Source organism: Garra rufa, chromosome 3, assembly GCF_049309525.1.
Source record: "Garra rufa chromosome 3, GarRuf1.0, whole genome shotgun sequence".
Classification (NCBI taxonomy): domain Eukaryota; kingdom Metazoa; phylum Chordata; class Actinopteri; order Cypriniformes; family Cyprinidae; genus Garra; species Garra rufa.
This window is the reverse complement of record NC_133363.1, coordinates 1,720,214-1,743,126: the sequence shown is the minus strand read 5'-3', so window position 1 is coordinate 1,743,126 and position 22,913 is coordinate 1,720,214. Positions and strand designations below refer to the sequence as shown.

General features: G+C 38.7%; 2 protein-coding genes across 2 annotated transcripts; one reads left to right on the top strand and one right to left on the bottom strand.

Moving 5' to 3' along the window:
* Positions 1-142: 142 nt before the first annotated feature.
* LOC141332236 (E3 ubiquitin-protein ligase TRIM39-like) lies at positions 143-8,359 on the top strand. Its single transcript, XM_073837361.1, has 8 exons — positions 143-246; positions 2,338-2,377; positions 2,703-3,352; positions 5,230-5,325; positions 5,905-6,138; positions 6,247-6,394; positions 7,281-7,307; positions 7,397-8,359. The coding sequence occupies exons 1-8, from the start codon at positions 181-183 to the stop codon at positions 7,948-7,950; spliced, it is 1,815 nt and encodes a 604-aa protein (XP_073693462.1). The 5' UTR covers positions 143-180; the 3' UTR covers positions 7,951-8,359.
* Positions 8,360-14,040: 5,681 nt separating this feature from the next.
* Positions 14,041-22,862, bottom strand: LOC141332025 (E3 ubiquitin-protein ligase TRIM68-like). Its single transcript, XM_073837104.1, has 7 exons — positions 22,844-22,862; positions 20,434-21,030; positions 18,324-18,419; positions 16,865-17,098; positions 16,638-16,779; positions 15,177-15,203; positions 14,041-15,101 (listed from the first exon to the last, which is right to left on the bottom strand). Exons 1-7 carry the CDS (start codon positions 22,853-22,855, stop codon positions 14,545-14,547), a joined length of 1,665 nt encoding a protein of 554 aa, XP_073693205.1. The 5' UTR covers positions 22,856-22,862; the 3' UTR covers positions 14,041-14,544.
* Between the last annotated feature and the right edge of the window lie 51 nt (positions 22,863-22,913).

Below are 22,913 nucleotides of genomic sequence, written 5' to 3'. Positions count from 1 at the left end.
GAATGAATATATAGTAGTTAGACATAACTGCTAAATAAAAGCAACTTGAGGCAGTGAATGGTTAATATTTCCTGAAACTAGAAGAGACTGTATGTAGTCAGGGGTGTAAAAGCGAAACTAGGCTATGGGGGAGGGGTGCGGGGCGATATTTCAGGGTAACGGGGGCTTCAGCTGTCCCTCATGTCACTGCTGTCCAGACCAGGACGGTCATTGTGGTCAGTGGCATTCAACAACAACAGACCGCTGGTGAGTCTCTTTTTAAAACACAGTCAAAAACATTAGAGTAAATGAAGATGTTTGAAGGAACTGTGTGTTCTGCATGTCATTTCAGAAAATACATAGACAGGATGTTTACAAACAGACTCTTTGGTTATCAAAGCATGCTCAAAACATCTCAAAGCTCTTCTGTTGCCAAAACATAATAATAGAAAATGATTGCCTGAAAAAAGTCTGCAAAATGTGTTTAATAATCAGCCTTAAAATCTATAGACCAAATGGTGTTCCAAAAAGGAGCAGGAGTCCGAGAAGCCTAGTATTTTTGGAGTGATGTTAATCTTTGGTCCTATGAATAGCCAGGCTTTACATATTCCTGAAGTCTTTCTGTGTCAGGGACTGCTGCATGTTGCTAAGAGCGCAAGGCCGCAAAGCCACCAGGCGGATTGCTAATCAAATCCAAATGACTGTATATTTAGCACACTGCATAGCTGTTGATAATGCCACCGAGTGTGTTTAAAAAAGGAGTGGTAATTCATCCATTTTTAGGATTTGTGCTCATTTTGTTCTCCTTTTATGGGATAAAGTCAGCATGAGTTAAAAACTAATTACTCTGACTTTCTTAATACACATTCTTGGTCCAATTGTGCACCATTCATTATCCACGCAACTTCATTTATTGCTCTTAAATGACCATAATTTATAGCATGCTGTTATAGGTAATGCAACCTTTTTAAAGGAGTAGTTCACTTTCAGAACAACAATTTACAGATAATTTACTCACCCCCTTGTCATCCAAGATGTTTATGTCTTTTTTTCTTCAGTCGTCAAGAAATTATGTTTTTTTTGATAAACTTTTCTGGAAATTTCTCCATATAATGGATTTAAATGGTGCCCCGATTTTTGATTCTTCAAAATGCCGTTTAAATGCAGTTTAAATGCAGGTTCAAATGGCTGTAAACGATCCCAGCCGACGAAGAAGGGTCTTGTCTACCAAAACAATCGTTCATTTTCTTAGAGAAATATATTTTTATATACATTTTAAGCACTGAAACTCGTCTAGCACTAGGGCTTGTAGTGTGCGTTCCCGACTTTACGTACTCACGTCGAAAGGTCACGTGTGACGTATGCGAAACTACAGACCCAGTGTTTACAAAGCGAACTTGAGAAGAGAGAAGTGCAACGCAATCAAATACTCTTTAGCAACAAGGTACAACATAAAGTACAAAGATGTTGGACGACTTTGAAGCTGGAGGAGCACATGAGATGGAGTTTTTCACCGTTTCCTACCTTTTTGAGCCGGAATACACAGACGGTGAACTCTGTCAGAGAGAGAAAACTTTGGGCAGACCGCGTTCAAACGAGACGAGATGGTGGTGCAAGTGTGGAAAATGCCAGCCATTTCCAGCGGAGCAGGAATCTCAGTGCTGTCACGACTGGACCACATCTGTTCCACTGTTACAAACAATCGGCGAGTCAGGTGAAGGGACTGCTTCAAGCATTCGCTGCGTTGCAGAGCACGGTGGACGCAGTACGTAAAGTCGGGAACACGCACTACAAGCCCTAGCGCTGGACGAGTTTCAGTGCTTAAAAGGTACGTAAAAATATATTTAATTATTTAATATATTTTTATATTTAAAAAAATATATTTAAATATAAGAAAATGACCGAACGTTTCGGTAGACAAGACCCTTCTTCGTCGGCTGGGATCGTTTACAGCCATTTGAAGCTGCATTTAAACTGCATTTAAACAGCATTTTGAAGATTAAAAAATCGGGGCACCATTTAAATCCATTATATGGAGAAATTTCCAGAAATGTTTATCTCAAAAAACATAATTTCTTGACGACTGAAGAAAAAAAGACATAAACATCTTGGATGACAGGGGGGTGATTAAATTATCTGTAAAGTGTTGTTCTGAAAGTGAACTACTCCTTTAAATTCTTACCAAATAATTTAAAAGTAGCTAAAACAATGATCTTCAATTGAATTTTGTTGATTACTTTGTGCTCCATTCTAACATAAAACATCCACTTCTCACAATACAATCAATTCCTGATAGATAATCTCAAGTACCAACCTACTTCATTCCATTTTTGTCATAACAATATGTTTTGCTCTTAGATACCAACCATTATGGAAGTAAAATTGGCTGTGAAATCAGGTTTGTGTTGACTTCAATAATTTATAACTGTATATCATCAATCTCCATATTTCATATTAGTTTTTATCCCATTTGTTTTCATGATACAATGCTGCTGATCCCCTCTATGTCTGTCTGTGGGGTTTACAAATATTAAACCATTGAAAAGTATTAAGCTTGTGACTAAACCTCATAACTGTACTGGATCCTCAAACTGTCGCACATAGTTGGGACAGTCTATGCCTGTTTGCAATGCATAAGCCTGGTTTTCTATATAATTTAATGTTCATTTTTGTTCAGTCTACATGTGTTTAGAGAGCACATGATTCTCCCTCTGTCTGTACAGGAATGGCATCTCCCACCAGCATGTTAGCGGAGGAGCAGGTGCACTGTTCTATCTGTCTGGATGTGTTTACAAACCCGGTCTCTATCCCTTGCGGACACAACTTCTGCATGGCTTGCATCGGGAGCTACTGGAAGTCCAGTGCCCTCTTCATGTGTCCGATGTGCAAAAAGACTTTCTTCAAACAGCCAGACATCAGCATTAATACAGTGCTGAGGGAAATCGCTGAGAAGTTTAAGGAAATGAAAACCAACCCAATCATGAACCTTCAGAAGACAACACAACCGGACCCAGGAGAGAGCCCTGTGGAACTCCCCACAGAAATGCCTGAACTGATACCCCCTAACGGGCCGTGGGTCCAGGAGGTGCTCTGCGACGTGTGCACTGGCCCTCAGCAACAGGCAGCGAAGTCCTGCTTGGTTTGTTTGACGTCTTACTGTGAGGAGCACTTAAAGACGCACACCTCCCGCTTCACCAAACACAAGCTGATCGAACCCGTGCAGAACCTGGAGGACCGTATGTGTAAGAAGCACGAGAGGTTACTGGAGCTGTTCTGTAAGAAGGATCAGACCATAGTGTGTGTGCTGTGCACAGAGATGGACCACAGGGCACATTACACTGTTCCTGTCGAACGAGAGTGGGCCGAGAAAAAGGTAAATGTGCCACTTGTCAAGTTCCACATGGAAAATGTCATTCAATCTCAGACAATATTAAGTGACATACATGTCTGTTGAATATTCCAACATCATACATAATAATAGGCCAAAACCCTCAAGTGAAATCAGAGCCAATCAGAGACATATTGATACGGTAGAAAATAGAAATTATGGTAAGCTGGACTGGAGCTTACCATGGAGGCTGGAAGCTGGCTGGACTTAGTCCATTACCATGGACTAGACATCTATTTGATGTCTGCATTTAATCTGGAAGACATTTTTTGGAGTGTTTGCTCATCTGCAATACGTCTATAGAATGTTTATTAGATGTCTTCAAAGGGGTCCTATTATGCCCTTCATTTTATCTTTATTTTGTTTTGGGGGTGCACTAGAACATGCTCTCATGCTTGGTGGTTTGAAAAATGCAGTATTTCGTCACCTTAGAATTATAAGGTTCTATCTGCATTCTGAGCACTTTCAAGATCTTGAGCTTCAAATTTTTTGCATTCCATTGACTTCTGTAGATAGAACCATTTTTGTTTTCCAAAAAAGAGGCCCAAAATGTACACAGCTTACAAAAGAAACATCAAATAATGTAAATAATTTGTCACAGAATAAGAATATGTGAATAACTCAATTTTGAAAAAAATGTCAAATAGATGTCAGATATAAATGTCACCTTATAATTCTAAGGTGACGATTTTTCAACATAATTTACATTATTACAATAGCTTTCTCCCTATGCTGGCACAAATGGCTTGATTAGTTTTGGGTTTGATGAAGGCCCGTCTTCCAAAAAACTAAATGTGTTGTGATTGGTTAGCACACAGTGTTTCAGTCCTGCCATGCCCCTTCCCAAAGCAGCAAGTTCTGTGTACAATTGCACAAGCTAGATTAAAGTGATTCTTACATTTTAAATATGGATATTTTTCTTATTAAACAGATTGGATCGCTAAAGGAGTCTTTTACTGACCTCCCGGAGCTACTGGAGCAGTTTGCGCACACTTTAGTCAATGCTCCCGTTTATACCAGCCGCCTTGCGGCTTGCTGAAGCATCCCACCTCGTCCCTCTCTCCCCGACAACGATTTAAATTTCCCTAGGCGGGATTTCTTTGAATGATATTTTTTTTAATATTTGTAACTTTGTAGATGTTTTTGTTGTTGTTGTTGTTGTTTTTGGGTTTTTTTTTTTTTTGCCCAAACATACATACCACACACTGGCTAAAATTCAAAAATTGAAAAAGCATAATAGGACCCCTTTAAGATGTTTATGATTTGTGATGTATGTAAAATTGACATCTTACAGACGTCTGTCAGATGTTTGTACACAGCAGATGCTTTCCAGATCAAGTGATCTTTAACAGACATCTAGCAGACATATGTGTTAGCTATTTAACCCATCTGGGTTTGCTATTTTGCAGCATTGGTGTATAGATCTTTTTCCTGAGTAAATGATGAGTGCCACTTAGAATACGAATTCTAACTTCAGATTGGATGCTCTTCTGTTCCGGGCTCCATAGGAACCCATTCAAACACTCACACTCATTGAACTTTGAGGAGTGAGGCACTGACAAATGACGGTAATAACGGACATTGCAAAGTAATGGCGCTATGGAGCTAGGTGCTTTTAAAAAACATTTTAATAGGTTTAATATTAGATTATCAGCCCGGAATATACATTAGTTTGACTAGAATCACTGGAGACCGGAGCATTCTTCAGGTTAAGAGTCAGGCATGACTTCCGTGTTCAGGAAAAACCTCTATAAAGACAAAATGTGGTATTTCAGTTTCAGTTGTAGTAAAAAGAAAGCTGTAAAAAAGAACTATGCCAGATGAGATTTTTAGTGTTTAACACAATACATTGTGATTGATAGGCCTTGTTGAGGAAAACTGAAACTGAAGTTCAGCAGATGATCCAGGGGCGACTGAGGAAAGTTGAGGATATCAAACACTCCATCGAGTTGAACAAGGTAAGTTATTGTATGTCTTTCAAAACTGTTAACACTGACCGATGTTAGCTTTTCATTTCGTCAGTGCAGTGATCCATGTCAAATGAGGTACACTTTTGGCGGTTGAGGCACAACTGCAAGTCACTTTTGGAGGAACATTGTTTTCATCAGCCCAATATTGATGTAAAAACTCACCCCTTCCAAAAAGACAAGACAAATAAATAAGAAATAAATAAAAGACAAATATCAGTTATTAATTTTTCTTTGAGCATGTAAATCAGGCTGGTTTTAGAGGGGTTTTGGCCACTTTCCCAGCCTGGCCAGGCTGGTTAGGCTGGTCTAACTTCCAGCTTAAACCAGCTAAGACCAGCCCACCAGACTAGGCTGGTTTTAGCAGTTTTTTTCAGCAGGGGTAACCATTAGCACAGCACCGCACATGGACCTTCATTTCTTTATTTATGGACGTAAGGTTACCACACAAAGACACATGACATTAAATCCAACACGACAACAGTTGTAAATCAAGTTATAAGTTGTATTATATTATATTATATTATATTATATTGGAAAAAAATAAAAAATTCTGCATTCTGATCACAGAGCAGCGCTCGGACAGAAATCGAGGACAGCATGCAGGTGTTCTCGGAACTGATCCGAGCAATCCAGAAGGCCCAGGCCGAACTGGTGCTGGACATCGAGGAGAAACAGAGGAAGACCGAGAGCTGGGCCAATGGACAAATAAAGGAACTAGAGCAGGAAATAGATGTTCTGAAATTGAGGAACACAGAGTTAGAGTATCTCTCACACACTGAAGACCACATTCACTTCCTGCAGGTGGAGCAGTTTTACCTCATAGTTTCTATTAATGTTGAACAATCAACATTCTAATGTTTTACTAATGTAAAATTCACTTGTTTATCCATCCACTTTCTTCTCCTCCAGAACTTTCCATCGTTAATGTCTCACCCACACACTAAAGACTGGTCTGAGACCTGTGTGTATGCAGATCCATGTGTGGGCACCACCAGAAGAGCTGTGCTCAAACTAGAGGAGACTCTTACTGAAGAAGTAGAAAAACTTGCAGAAAAAGGTCAGAACTCGCACATCACTTTATTTCTGCACTGATGCTTAATTTTCACCACAGCATGTGGCACAGATTTACGTCAGGTCGGTTGTAGCCATGAATAATTGTGGAAAAAAAAAAAAGAAGTGTGCTTATTTGTACTCAATGTGCATGAATAGTGTCTTTCAGATCTTAAAATTATATTAAATAACTATAATTGCAGATAATATAATATTAATGAAATAAAAGGCCACTTCATTGTGCCTAAATGCACTTTAAAAAGTGCCATCTGTAATATCAAATTAAAGGTTTTACTTAAAGGTCATTTTAAATTATTATGTTTGTCATCCTTTAAATTGCACTTATTAATGTGTTGACTAAGATACAAAAGCACAGACAGAACTCTTCAATATAATCCAAACTGTAAAACCAATTATACTTACTTTACTGAATTAGCTACACTGCAAAAATAATGCTTTTCTTACTTGGATTTTGTGTCTTGTTTCCAGCCAAAATATCAAAAAATTCTTGAATAAGGAAGGATTTTCTAGACAAGTAAAAATTATTGTCTTGTTTTTAGTAAAAACAAGTCAAAATTAGGTGAGCTTTTGCTTAAAACTAAGGGGTAAGAAAAACAATCTAGTTGTCTGCTTGAAATAAGATTATTTTTCTTACCCCATTGGCAGATTATTTTGCTTGTTTTAAGCAAAAACTCACTTAATTTTGACTTGTTTTTACTAAAAACAAGACAATAATTTTTACTTGTCTAGAAAATCCTACCTGATTCAAGAACTTTTAGATATTTTGGCTGGAAACAAGAAAAAAATCCAAGTAAGAAAAGCATTTTTTGCAGTTTATAAAACAATTACGATTATTTATTGATTAATCAATGTATTTTTGTCATCATTTACAGAGCTGAAAAGGATTCAGAAGTACTCAGGTAATGTTTTCTTGTATGTTTGATCTGTTATACCTCACTAGTACACTTTGGTTTTTCACTCACGTGTCTGCTTTATGTTCTCTATGAAGTGGACATAACCTTTGACCCGGACACGGCAAACCCTTGGCTGCAGTTGTCTGAGGACGGCCGTCAGATGCGTCATCTGGGTGCATGGCAAGACCTGCCCGACACACCCCAGCGCTTCGATACGGTGGTCATCGTGCTCGCGCGAGAGGGACAGTCCTCGGGACGCCGTTACTGGGAGGTTCAGGTGGGCGAGAAGGACGACTGGTACATTGGTGTGGCCCGGGCGTCCGTCAACAGAAAAGGCAGGATTTCTGTGAGTACGACTCACGGCTACTGGGCTCTAGCCATGAAGAAAGGCCAGGAGTATCGTGTTTCTTCCTCTCCACCCCTCCTGCTCTCCATCGAGCCCAAACTGAAGAAAGTGGGCGTCTATGTGGACTACGAAGAAGGACAGGTGTCGTTCTACGACGTACAAAACAAAAGTCACATCTACACCTTTATGGACTCGTTTAAAGAGAAACTCTTCCCGTTTTTCTACCTCTACTGCTGCGACAAGGCCTCTGACACCTTAATGATCTGTCCTGTGCAGGAGACGTCTCATACTAAACAGTGCTGAACCATGAGCCGAACAATGACTCTATAGTGCTTCTGTTTCTATATGGTTTCTCTGTGCATTTTTTTTTTCCATAAATATTATATAGATTATTTCTGCAAACAATTTAGTCGGTTTTAATGCATGGTCACGCAAGAGGAATTATGACAAACAACTGAAGCGTACAGATAAGTCTGTTGCACAGCTACTTGTACACTTAAGTAAAATCGTGATACACTTTATCTTAAGTAGATTATGCCTGTGTAATATTATGCAATTGTAATGTAATTAGAAAGGTATTAGACTAAAAGCAAGATAAGACTAAAATCAATCAAATCTAAAAAAGGCCTACTTTTATTTGTGTACATTGACAATAACAACAAAAACTTTGTGCTTTTGTAAAATAAAACAAACAAGGGTGCGCTTTCTGCTGTCTCTGTCTCCTTGAGCAACTTTCTACGCATCACAAATATGAACCGAAACTCAGCAAATACTTGACACACAGACATGAGAAATATGTCCATAGAAAGCTTGAATGGTCATGCAAGAGGAATCACGACAAACAACTGAAGCATACACAACTGAAAATTTAAATATACATATATTGTGTATATGAAATATAATATATAGTGAAATAAAATTGAGTATACATGTAAATCAGTGCAAGAAAAAAAAAAAAAATCTGTTATATTGCATAGCCAGATGAGCAATTACGACAAGCAACTAAAGTATAGCTACTAAACACATGAATTATAATCTATGTTTACACAATTGTACTTGCATTTGAATAATTAAATGTTTAAATAAACATGTTTGTTGTTGTAAACATTGTTTCCACATTTCAAATTGCAAGCTCGCCATCATTTTTTGGTGGTGTGTTACTGGAAAATTGTTTTGGATTTCATTTTGGACAAAACTAGTAACATTTTGAAGAAGATCATAAAAGTTGAAGGATGAGCTTGAAAAATAAACAAATGAATGCAATTCAAAATAGTGGATGATCAGTATGATGTTGTTGTCCATGTGTCAGAAAATAAGCAAATACATAAAAAGAGAGAATAGTCAATATTTTAGATGGACGTATAATAAGTTGTTCATTCAACTTCAGAGAATGTACTCAGGGGGTCTTACCATCTTTGGTTCCAATAAACCAAATACAGCATTGCCATTGCTCATCACTCAATACTTTTTACATTTTCTGTTTATCAAACTACTGCATTTGACATTTTGACCAGTAGATGGTGTGCGGTCATCAAACTTATCAGGTTGTTGTAGTGATTCAACCTCATTTCTTGTTTGGCCTTGAAACTGAGTTTCTTTTTTGTGTAATGATTTACAGCAGTATAACTATTATAGTATTGTCATATAGCATAATTGAATGACCAATGCAATTTTAGTGATTGTTTATGATTATGGGTGAGTGACAGACAGTTTAATCTGTGAACTTTAAACTGAACTGACAAAGTGGATGCGATACTTTTATCATGATTTCGAACATGACCTTGCATTAATAATAATAAAGGCATTTATTGGCATCAATGGTTGAAAATCCATGGAACTTTTCAAATGCAAATGCAAAAAACAAACAAACAAACAATAATAAAAAAAACAGTTCTTTAGATTTTTAAATGTTCTTTAAAATGGTTCTTTTAGGAACTGTTCACTGAAAGGTTCTTCTATGGTTCTTCTATGGCATCACTGCAAAAACACCCATTGGAATGCAGAGTGTGATGCAACTTCTACACAGAATCCATCACTCCACTCGTGCGCCTGCCAGAAAATAACTCTGTTTAGAGTGTCAAGGACTGGCTGACTCGTCATTTCTCAGAGTCGTTTGCGTCTTGAAGTCTTTAGAAACACTCAAATGCTGACATTTCAAATGCTTTCATCTTATGAACAATTGTCAGGATTTTTTTTTTCCCCCTCAGCTGAGTTTTATCAAACCTGACACGTTCTTCCTCTCATTCAGATATCAAACTCAAGTATGCATTTTGGAAAGTGGCTAATGCAAGCAGTTGGATATAAAAGTAATTATTTTTCTGTGAACATTCAGCACTTTTCTCTAGTATCTTAAACAAGCAAACACTTCCCTGAGGATTTGCATGTGTAATGCACTCATCACGTGTCTTGCTCTCAGCCAGTGATTTACATGGACAACAATACAGTGTGAAAGATAAGAAGACCTTGAGTTGTTCATGAGTGTGTGGATCAGTGTTGTGTTGAGTGTAACATGTTACTAAGTAACATTAATTAAAAGTTAAGTTTCTGTAATTAAATTACTTATCCACTGAAAAAGACGTCACACCCCTTTGGACAGTTTATGTTGGTTTCTCCCTCATGTGCCCATATTTGGTCCTTCCAGTTTCTGTCCTCTTCATGTGTGATTATTAGTTAACTGCTATCATCTGTCCATCCCTTTATTAGTTGGTTCTGTTCAGTGTTTGATTGTCTGGTCTCTTCTAAGCAGACATGTGTTTGATACCCTCTCTGTGGATTTCCCTGTGTGGATTACATTAAAAACGTTGACTTTGACATTCATCTTTGTGTTGTGCTGCTTCTTACATGTATTGTGACAAAAGTAAAGTAAGGGGTTACAGTTAATTTTTAGGTCATTTAGTTAGTTATTTATAAGGTACTTAGTAAAATTTCATACTGTAAATAATTTCAACAGTTCTTATTCAATATTGAATTTGAAATCTAAATTTACAGTCTAAAGATAAAGTTGAATACAGTGTCTTTAACTCTCTGTGCGCTGGCATGTTCACTTTCAGTTTTTCTGGGTTCACAGAGAGGCCTTTAGTAGGCTACAGTTAAGACTAAAATCAATCAAATCTAAGAAAGGCTTACTTTTATTTGTGTACACTGACAATAACAACAAAACATTGTGCTTTTGTAAAATAAACACAAAACAAACAGTATGCGCTTTCTGCCGTCTTGGTCTCTGTGAGCCCATTTCTATGCAGAGACAAATACAGAGATATGAGAAATATGTCCTTAGAAAGCTTTAAGTGTCTACTTTTAAATTAACAATTCAAAATGAAAACAAATAATCTCTGATTATGTAATCCGTATGAAACTAAAGTGATGTTGTCACGATTGAGCCTCCGTTATCAGTACTCTTGCACCACTCATCATGGACTTCATCCCACAAAAGCCATTGCACTCATCACTGCTCACACCTGCAGCTCATTCACACACACTGCAAATAAGCCACTCTCACACCTAGCTCTTTGCGAAGTCTTGTATTGCCCCGGCTGCATTTCTGAGTGTTTCTTCCCGTGTTTGTTTTCCCGTGTTTTGATTCCTGGAATGTTTGTCTGTACTAATAAAATGCTGCAAATGGATCCGCTCGTCTCAGACCAGCCTTTTGACAGAAGACTTCGCCACTACAAGGATCCAGCAGCTAGTATGGTGTCATCCGGTTCCAGCACGAATTCAACAGTACAGATCATGTGTCTCAAACAAGGTGAGCGGTCTGTTGAGGAGTATGCTATGGACTTTATCGAATTGGCTAATCAGTCTACTATGGATGAGGCATGCCTGATGATTTTCTTCCGTGGAGGACTCTTAGAGCCATTGGCTTCACTCATGCCCATGTTTGAACCTAACTGGACTTTGCAATATTATATTGACATTGCTCTGCAAATAAGTGGCTCTCCTTTTACTGTAGGAATCAAAGAAGAGGACAACAATGTTCCCACAGTAAACTCCAGCTCAGAGCCACTACACAAGATGGCTGCCACGCCAGAGACTGCACGCAAGATGGCCGCCACCATTTCTGAGTCCCCCGCCAAGATGGCTCCGTCCAGCCTCCCAGAGTCTCCGCTGATTCCCCCCGGCCGTCCAAAGTCTCCGCTGGTTCCGCCCAGCCTTCCATAGCCTCCGCTGGTTTCGCTCAGCCTTCCAGAGCCTCCGCTGGTTCCGTCCAGCTGTCCTGAGATTCCTGTCTGCCCTGTTCAGGCCACGGAGGCCATTTATGGACTGTATATTTTCCCAGTTCTGGCCACGGAGGCCATGTATGGACTGTCGAGTTTCCCACCCACCCTTCCTGCTGCCCCAGTCTTACCACCTCTGTCTCCTGACAGTCCCTCTGCTCGCCTTCAACCCACCTTCGGTGCAGAGGACTTGCCGTGGGACTGCCAGTCTCCATCGGTGCCCTGGCTGGAGGATCCCTCACCATTGCCTCCAGCCTCAGAGTCTCGCATCGGCCCTCCGACCCTGCGGCTCCACCCCGGCTCTCTGCTCCCTCGTCTCCCCCGTCGGCCAACCGGGCTCCATCGTCCCTTGGCTCCGCTCTGGTCAGTCGTCGCCCCACCTTCGCCTCTGGACTCTATTCCTCCGGCTGCGCCTCGTCACTCCGTCCTACCGGTTCTGTGGACCTCCTCCCTCCCGTGGGCACAGCCTCGGTCCTCTGTCGCTCCGGCTCCGCAGCGTACCTCCAGACCTCCATCTCCGCCTTGGTTGCCAGAGCCTTGGGTTCCGCCTTGGCCCTCCGGATCCTCGGTGTCACCCATGACCATCGACTCTCCGGTTCCGCCTCGGGCTCCACCTCCGTCGTTCGGCCCCATGAAGGAGCCAATCCTTCCTCCACCATGGCTTCTCTCTCCGTTGGCGCCGCCTCAATCTCTTGGTTCTCCACCTGCACATGGACCGGGGCCGCTATTCATGCCTCTGTGCCAGGCCCACTCCATCACTCTCCCGAACTGTCACAGGTATTTGGAGCGTCTGGAAGCCGCTCTTAGGTGGGGGGCTCTGTCACGATTGAGCCTCCGTTATCAGTACTCTTGCACCACTCATAATGGACTTCATCCCACACAAGCCACTGCACTCATCACTGCTCACACCTGCAGCTCATTCACACACTCACACACCTGCAGTTCATTTACACACACTGCTTATAAGCCACTCTCACACCTCGCTCTTTGCAAAGTCTTGTATTGCCCCGGCTGCATTTCTGAGCGTTTCTTCCCGTGTTTGTTTTCCCATGTTTTGATTCCTGGACTCCCACTCGTGTTTGATTCTCGCTGCCTGCCCCGACCATTCTGCCTGTGTTTGACTTCGATTTCTGCCTGCCCCTGTGTGTTTGTCTGTACTAATAAAATGCTGCAAATGGATCCGCTCGTCTCAGACCGTCCTTGTGACAGATGTACAGTCTTTCCTGTATCTGAGCTCATTACAGTGCCTTGCAAAAGTATTCAGTGTTTTTCACATTTTGTTTTGTTGCAGCATTATGTTAAACTGCTTTAAATTAGTTTTTCCCCACATCGATTTACACTCCATACACCATAATAATGACAAAGCAAAAACCAGATTTGCAAATTTTACAAATTTTTTAAAAATAAGATTGCATAAGTATTCATAACTCAGTACATAGTTGAAGTACCTTTACAGCCTCAAGTATTTTTGGGTCTGATGTGACCATCTTTGCACATCTGCATTTGCCAATTATCTGCCATTCTTTGCCTCACCTTTTCAACTCTCGAGGTCTTTCAGCTTTGATGGGGGCTGGCAGACATTTTCTAGAGTCCTAGTTGTTCCAATCGTCTTTCATTATGGAGAATGCTTCTGTCAACCTTCAATGCAGCAGATATTTTTCTGAACTCTTCCCTAGATCATTGCCTTAACGCAAGTCTGTCACTGAGCTCTACAGGCAGTTATCTTGACCTCCGGACTTGGTTTTTTCTCTGATATGCAGTTTCAGCTGTTAGCCCTGCTGAAAAAATACTGCATATGCTGGGGTTAGGTAGGTTTTGGTGCTGAGATACTGGTATTAGCTGGTTTATTCTGGTCCTTTGCTGGTTAATGCTGGTTTATGCTGGTCATGTTACTGGTCAAGGACCAGCATAAACCAGCAAAGGACCGGCATAAACCAGCAAATGGCCAGTATAAACCAGCAAACGACCAGAATAAAACCAGCTAAAACCAGCATACCAGCACCAAAACCTACCTAACCAGCATATGCTGGTTTTTTTCAGCTGTTAGACCTTTTCTGAGAGGCGTGTGCCTTCTAAATCAGACTCATTCAAATGTATTTGCCACAGTTTAACTCCACTTGAAGTGTTGTAACATTTTATCAAATAATTCCAGCCTGTTTTTTCTTATTATTTCTTTATTTTATCATATAAATACATAAATGCATAATTTCGTTGTACATGTAATTGGCTATTTTAATAGTGTAACTACCATGTCACAGGTACATCTGTTAACATTCATATAAAAATTTCACATAGACAGACAGATAGATAGAAAGATGGATATAGAAAAGTGCATTGAGTATGATTAATGAGAAACTTATAATAAAGAATAACATTTTTATAAAGACTTTATGAAATTATTAAAAAAATTATTTTTAGTAGAAATTTGGAGAAATTACATTTGAAAGGACAGTACCCTGTCCATTAAATTATTCGTATATATATATATATATATATATATATATATATATATATATATATATGTACACTATATAATTTTCATCCTCAAAATTTGTTTGCTTTTTAAACCACTCAAAGTATCACAAAGAAGAAAACAAAGACATGAGCGAAAGGCAATCATGTCCATGTCAATAAATATTAATATTCCCATACGTCATCGTTTTCATTAAATTAGCTCTTGCTTTCACACAGAGATGTCAGCTTGACTGACAGGACAAATGACCAGCGGAAGTGAGTTGTTTCCGTCTTTGTTTGGATGAGGATTGAAATACGGACGGATGGGTCCGTCAAAGCTGCACTTAGTAAACGTGTAAATATGTGACAGAGCCTCCACATCATAGAAGGAGACCAGAGCCTCCTCACAGTCCACAAACACTCCCAGCTTCTGGGGTTTGGTCTTCAGCTTCAGCAGGGCTGGAGGGTCTTCAAAAGCTCCATACATGTTTTGACCACAGAGCACGATGGCCCAGTAACCCTCGCTGGGTTTGTAGGACACTTTCCCCCTCCGGTTTGCTCTGTCTGCCACCACCCCCAGCTCCCAGCCCACCTTCTTCCCCACCTCCACAACCCAGAAAGCTCTTCCCGAAGTGATGCGAGGCTGTCCCAGGATCCCTCCAACTAGGTCGAACTGTTCTGAGGTGCTCGGGATGTTGTGACCTGCTCCGGTGTCGCACACCGCTTTACCGTCTGCAGACACCTCTAGGTGCGGATGCGCCGTTTCTGCATCCAGAGTCACATTTACTGTGCAAAGACGAGATTCTCAGTTACTGGATGTTTAAGAGATTCCTAAAATTGTGAAAGTATTCCTACACATACCTGAGAAGCTGTGAATCCTTCTAATTTCTGTAAAAGGAAAAGATAGAATGGTAAAAAAATTTGACTGTCTGCACCATTATAAATATTTTTGATATACACCTTGAGACTGTATTTATAAACAATGTTACTTCAATCCTTATCAAAACAACAAGATTTGGGGTGTCATTCATGCCTGTGCACCTAATTAAGTGCACTTAATTTTGTTGAATGTGCACTTTAAACGTTAAAAGTATATTTTAAAACTGTACTTGGAGATAATAGAATATAAATAGAATAAAAGGGCACTTAAAAGAGAGACATTTCATGACTGTTTCGAAACACATTTAAGTACTTTTATAAAGTGCACTTTGTAATAATGTCAACTTAAAAGTATTACTTTAAAGTGCATTTTGAAGTTTTAATAGGAATGTCATTAAAGTATATTTTAGTTGTTTGTCAGTTTGTCTGAACTTTAACCAGACAGTATTTCAAGGACAATGGAAGTCATTACGCAATTACATTTAAAGATGTACTTGATTCCTACTTCTACTGGATTAAAAACATTCTAAAATTCAACAAATTGTATTTAATATAAATTTAAACTATAATATGTGACCCTGGAGCACAAAATCAGTCATAAGTCGCACGGGTCTACTTGTAGCGATAGCCAACAATGGTCAAAATTATCGATTTTTCTTTTATGCCAAAAATCATTAGGATATTAAATAAAGATCATGTTCCATGAATATATTTTGTAAGTTTCCTACCTTAAATATATCAAAACTACATTTCTGATTAGTAATTTGCATTGCTAAGAACTTATTTGGACAAACTGAAAGGTGATTTTCTCAGTATATTGGAATTTTGCACCCTCAGATTCCAGATGTACAAATATTACAAACCATACATCAGTGGTAAGCTATTTATTTTGCTTTCAGATGGTGTATAAATCTCATTTTAAAAAAGAAAAAAATACCGGATGACTGTTTTGTGGTCCTGGGTCACCTTTAAGTGCAGTAAAGTATCTAAAACATTACATTTATTTCACTTTTAAGGATTGCACACTCTTAAAAAAATAAAGGTGCTTCACGATGCCATAGACAAGACTTTTTGTCTAAATGGTTGCATAAAGAACCTTTAACATCTGAAGAACCTTTTTGTTTCACAAAAGGTTTTTTTGTGGCAAAAGAAGGTTCTTCAGATTATAAAATGGTAAGAAAGAGATGACTGAAATGTTCTGTGAAGAACCAAAAATGGTTCTTCTATATGGCCTTGTTGTGAAGAACCTTTTATAGCACCTTTACTTTTAGGAGTGTACGTCCTTTTAAAGTATATTATTTCAATGATACATCCTCTTTCTAAAAGTATGCTGAAATGTGCTTATTCTTCATAGGGGCAAGAAAACATTGTCGTATTTGTTAAAATATGCTCATCCAAAAGCCCAACCCATGTAGATCACAACTCTCAGATATAATCACTCACCAACAGAGCAAAGTTTCTCCAGATGCGCATCAATCTCTTCCAGTAAGGCTGCCTTTGAGTTTCTCATTGTGCCAAAGTTTAACTCGGTGTCAATGGTAAGCGTCCAGTCATCTGTGAACTCAGCTGGTGTGACTGGATGAGACTGAGAAAGGGCAAAACATGCATTAAACATTGACCAAACATATTAGAGTTTTAACTTCTCTAAACGTTTGTCAAGTTTGTCTGACCTGGATGAAGAAGATGTCGTCTTCCTCATTCTTAGTGCGATTCAAAGACTCAATGGTCTCCTCGTACTTGAGGATGTCCTTTTGTATGTGTTGTGTCTTCTCATCCATCTCCTTCTCCAGACACATCTTTCCATCCTCCAGAGGAGCGAGCAGCACCTGCTCTGTTTTCCTCACCGCCTCAATCACCGCAGCAAACACCTTCCGTATCTCCTGCTTCTCTTTCTCGAGCAGAGCCTGTGAGGAGAGGACACATGTTGGACAAAAATGAAAAGCATTCTTAATCTGCCAAACTCTAATCAGACTGGGTTGCTTTATTTGCTTTACTCTTTGAGTCTGGCTTAGTGTTGTTATTGTTAACGAAATCGAAAACTGAAACTCTTAAAATAGTTTTTGGTGAATGGGATAACGCTGACAAAACTTTGAAAATCAGAAATGTGGCATTGGTAACACACACACACAAAAAAATAATAATAGAATTACAACTATTATTTAAATGCACAATATAAAAAAGTCTAAACAAATAAAAATGACAAGACCTCAATAAAATAAACAATGTAATTATATAAAAATAATCTTTGTGTATTCTTTTTCACATGCACCTGCTTTTAACCTGAATAAAAATGCTGATGTATAGATCTCTCAAAGATTAAAATGTCCTTTGTCCCCTACCCTACTATGATTACATAGGTGTGTCATGTGCTGTTTGTCAGGTGTTGTTTTGCGTGAGGCTGTGTTTGTATTGCAAATCAGCTCTTCCTCCTTGTTTTTTGTGAAAATCTAGATTGTTAACATTTGGATTATATATCCATTTTCCAAACTGCTTGTCCAGTTTAGCGGCTCCATTTCACTTGTGCATGTCTTTGGATTGTGGAGGAAACCCAACCAAAAACATATAATGTTTTAATGTTATAACAAAATGCCTTATGCAGTGATAAACATTTCTATGTTATGTAACACTGAGGACACTTTATTTGATTTAGAAAGTCAATAAACCTTGGTTAAACCTTGTTATGATTTTAGTCCATATGTGCATATTTGTACTGTACCAAAGGTTGGGTTAAACTTTAACATAGTCTGTCATTTTATGTTTTATATTTTTCATATTGTTGTTTAAATTTTCATTTTTGTTTATGAACCTACAGCATACAGCATAAAGGCTTATGCATTTATTTTGAAGAGATGAACAGAGACTGTGCGTCACTTTTATGTTCAACAACACCACACATAGTGACAGCGGAGGCCACTAAATACAAAAACAAAAATATTAAAAAAATAAATAAAAAATCTTGATTTTAATAGATTCTAAAATCTCACACGTGTCCCGCATTGCCCTGCAAATTCACATCTGTGTCCTGCAACAGATCTATTGCCAGGTAGTCACCCTGACGAACGGCCTTGAGATTTCATTAAATATCATTAAAATACATTTTGGTTAACACAACCTTTGTATTGTACGTACCTGGTATTTTGCAGCTGATTCCTTAAGCTCCTTAAGTTTATTTTCCCTTTGATTGATCGTCCTTTCCATCACTTCAATGGTGTTTTGCTGCACGGCCTGTACACACACACACGAACACACAACAATCTTTCTGAGTACTTTCAATGCATACAAAATTAATCAGTTCAGAAACGACAATACATCCAAACCCAGTGTGATGAGCAGCTGTGTTATTCTAGGGAATAGAGCAACCTGGTCTCTGGACGAAAACATACTGGGAAATTTTGAAAGATACGATATATGTATTGGGGTTGCACGACTAACCGACTAGTCGACTTCAATGCTCCATGATGCTATAAGCTTGACGTCGACTAGTCGTTGGTCCTATAGAGGGCGCAACAGGATAAGAAGTCTTTGAAGTCCAAATTTACGCTCAGTTTCAAAACAGCTAAAATAAAAAATAAATGCATACTCTGAAAGCACTCCACAAGACGTGTGATTATTCCATCTTGATGCTTAAAATTGAACAGGAGAATGCACGTTTTAAACAGCTTATTGCAATTGCCATTCTAATCTAATGCACTGCTGCCATACACAAAGGCTACAGACGGTAGCTCATACTTCACATGCAGATCACGCGCACACAATCATTCAAAAGCGCAGTGCGGAAATGAATTGTCAACAGTGTTTTATGATTTCTTGGTTATATAGCTTAGAAACTGAAAAGTTCTAGCATATATTTCTTAGTAATAAAACCCACAGCTTTATTATTAGGCTAGTAGAGAGACACTGCCAGGTAGAATTAATTCACACACACAGTTGCTCTCTCACTAATGACTTTATATAAATGTCATCGTTACACTGCTACTTTATTTGTATCTGATTTAGAACGAGCAGAAATCTGTGAGAAATATAACAACCCAAAGACAAAATAACTGATAAAATAAAAATATTCTGCCCTCCAAAGGCAAAGTGCAGCAACTACACATTTGGTCAAAATTTAGTGAAGGCTTAAAATGGGCTTTGTGACCCAGTAACTACACAATCCAAACTAATACCATATATGGTGTAAAAACTTTAAAGGCATTTTTCTCAGTTTCAGTGTTGACGTAGTTACTGCACTTTGCCTTTGTAGGGCAGTATTATAGGAGCAACAGCCATTTAGGCAGAGCTGTGTCATCTGTCATAGCTGTGCACAAGGTGTTTGAGTCTCAGCTCAAGGTTTAGGCGAAATGTCCACTGAGTGGCACTAAAAAAGAGAGTTTATTTTATTTTTTTCCCAGAACAGATGAACGTACATATAGTACGTTTTATGTGACGTTGGTTTTATATGTGTCACTACAGCTCCGACGGTTAATATAACTCTAATGCTCCATGACGTTTTAAAATAATGTACCATCTGCACTACACCTAAACCAATAGTGTAAAGAAAAGTTCATGTGACGTAAAAACGCAATCATGCCGTTTTAACTTGTTTTGTGATCCCTCATCTTTCAGTTCTTCACAAGTCATGCTTTTCATAGGATTCTTACTCAAGAATTCTTCAGTATCAGTCCAATTCCATCCCGGATGAGCTACTGAGCAAACTTGTTACATTCAGAAAGCGAAACATATGAAGCTGTAATCATAACTGTGTACGAAAAAACAAGTGCTCGCTGTTTTACCGCCTCTGCTGTTCTTTCTGTTGGAAACTGCAGTGGTATGTTCTTATTGGTACATATTTCATATCTTGTGAATAATTTCCCAGAGGTATGTTTTCATCATGAGATCAGGCATCCAACAGTTATTCATCGAAGAGTCTGTTATTGAGAGTTTGCGAATGAAATGTCTGGTCAAACACAATCAGTTCCGACTTGGACTGGTATATTTTGGATTATAAAAATGGTACCAAAACCAGTCACTTTTTATTATCTAAAATTGTTTACGTAAATGAAATCAGAGAGGTTCAATTCCTAGGAAATGCATGAACTGATGAAATTTATACTCTGAAACAAGGACATTTGGATTATTTGTATGCTTTGGATTAAAGCATCTGCCAAATTCACTGATTAAATTGTGTTTTTTCACACTTACATCAATTATTTGCTCTTTTTGTGGAACACTTCAAAGATTTGTCTGTGTTGTTTCTCACCTGTCTCCTCTCTCTCTCTGCCTCCACAGGTACGACGTCTCTACCCTCCTCCACACATAAGGCGCAGATGCATTGCTCGCCGCTTCTGCAGTAGAGCTCCAGAGGTCTGCCGTGCTCATTGCACGCTCTCTGATCCAACTTCTCCATAGGATTCACCAGCTTATGACTTCTGAATCTCACCATAGACTGGTGAGGCTTCAGGTGTTCATCACAGAAGGAGAGAAGACAGATCAGACAGGACTTCACAGCTTTATACGTGAGGTGTTTGTCACAGACGTCACATGGAATCGCATCTTTTTCTCCACAGAAGAGGTCCATGTTGGGTAACTGATTCTGGTAAAACTCTTGCATCAGAGCTTCGATGGCTTCGTTCACGGAGGGTCTGGTGCTCACGGGCTCCTGGCAAAGAGGGCACTGTGGCTCAGATATGCTGAAGTGCTTATCCAGACAGCCTCTGCAGAAGGTGTGTCCACAGGTGGTGGAGACCGGATCTGTTAGCAGGTTTTTGCATATGGGGCATTGAAGGTGATGAGCGATGTTCACGGATGTATTCATTGTGGTTGTTTCGGCTGGTAAATCTGAAGGTGCACGGAAAAGCTGCAACAACAACATCAATAAATATAGCTACAACCACAATTATGGGGAAAAGATGCAAAGTGAGGAGCTAAACAAGCAAGGTAGGGAACACTTGAACATGGTGATCGTTTCAGTGCAATACACTCTTAAAGGTGCTTTAATAGGATATCCACAGTGATGCCATACAAGAACCTCATTTTGGTTCCACAAAGAACCATTCAGTCAAAGGTTCTTTAAAGAACTACCACTTTCTTACCTTTTAAGAATCTGAAGAACCTTCTTTCGCCACAAAGAACCTTTTGTGAAACAGAAAGTGTCTTCAAATGTTAAAGGATTTTTATGGAGCCATTTAGACAAAAAAGGCTCCATAGAGGTTCCTCAAATTCTTATATGGCATTGTGAAGCACATATAATTTTAAGAGTGTGTTTTTTTTAAGATTTTTTTATCTCTTCACTAGCACGGTCTAATGATGATCTGTTTAAAAAATGAGAAAAGTGGCCTAGGAGTTAGATGAAGTAGATTTTTTACATGAAGCAAAATGGCAGACAAGTGAGATTTATTGCCACTGGATTAAATTCACAAAAGCTATAAGCATTACTTTTGGCCAACCCAAAACTTCATAGGTGCCTTCAGGGCATGGTGCTAAAGACACATATTGAGTTTTGTACCAATATGCCAAAGCTTTATTTAAATATAGTGTTTTAAGTCCAAATGTATAATGGCTGACATCCAACAGTCTATATTATTATATTATGTAGTATAGAGGAGTTATAGGGAAAAAAATCTATGCCACAGCGTATGGCTATGAATTATACCAATATGCTGAAGCATTGCAGAAATATAGCCTTAAGTTTACTAAGTGGACTTGCCATCAAACAGTGTTTGTTAAAACATTATACAAGAATGTTTTGGCCAATCTAAATATTTTAATAGCTTTCCGCTAGTATGATTTGAAGATTCTCTGAGCCATTTTTGTAAAAATCGGATAAACTGTCTAGGATGAGTATGATAAGGTATGTATTTCAGAAATTACGGACAATTTAAGAGTTTCTTGTTTTGTTCTTTAAAAGACCATTTGCTAATAGATTGTACATTTTGTAAAATAAAGTACTAACTGATATATTTTCTCATGAAAATATTTAAACTTGTACTGCAAAATTTCAATATGGGGTTATTATTGCTATGTCATTGTATTGTTGTTAAGATGCTCGGCTGTTGCTATGCAGTTCCTGCCAGTATTTTTTATTTTTATTTTTTTTCATAGCTGTCAGAATTCAACCATACTAATATGTAAAAATGACTTTAGATAAATGTAATTTTTTTTTTTTTTTTTTTTTTTTTTTTTGCTGAATAGTGCTGAACTTCTTCTCCTGAATCCTATTTGTCATGCAATCCAGAGTGGAAACCCAGCAGAAAAGTTTGTATGAGTGTGAATTTGCATCTACTTCAGCCTGGGGGAATAAAACCTTTTGGGCTTTTACAAAAATAGAAATAATAAAAACAAACAAGCAAGCCCAGCCCAGATGAGAAAAAGTAATGTGAAAGTATACAAGCAATCTAAAGGCATTACTTTGGATAAAAAGTAACTAAGTAACACAATTAGTAACTTTTTTTAGGGTGTAGCACAATATTGTAATGCATTACTCCCCAATAGTGCAAGCCAGGAATGAAAAGAATCCACCCACAAATCTATTCTGGTCTATAGATCCAGTCTTTCGAGTGGTTTATGCGGTGTATTATTTGTTAGGTTGGGTGTACTTGTTAATAAAAGGAATGCAGAATTCAGAAGTTAGGTTTTTTTTAGAGCTTCTTGTTCTGTACATGGCATCTTACCACAGCACCCATGGCGTGAGAAGCTGAAAAAACAGCAAGATGAATCATAAAGATGCGATTCAAAGACATT

Excerpts from the sequence above, each read along its gene's own strand:
- LOC141332236 (XM_073837361.1), top strand. The coding sequence starts at position 181 with ATGTCACTGCTGTCCAGACCAGGACGGTCATTGTGGTCAGTGGCATTC. Across the intron at positions 2,378-2,702 it reads AAAATTGGCTGTGAAATCAG|GAATGGCATCTCCCACCAGC; the intron begins GTTTGTGTTGAC and ends CTGTCTGTACAG. Across the intron at positions 5,326-5,904 it reads ACTCCATCGAGTTGAACAAG|AGCAGCGCTCGGACAGAAAT; the intron begins GTAAGTTATTGT and ends TTCTGATCACAG.
- LOC141332025 (XM_073837104.1), bottom strand. Across the intron at positions 18,420-20,433 it reads CAGAGAGAGAGAGGAGACAG|GCCGTGCAGCAAAACACCAT; the intron begins GTGAGAAACAAC and ends GTGTGTGTACAG. Across the intron at positions 17,099-18,323 it reads AATCAGCTGCAAAATACCAG|GCTCTGCTCGAGAAAGAGAA; the intron begins GTACGTACAATA and ends CTCTCCTCACAG.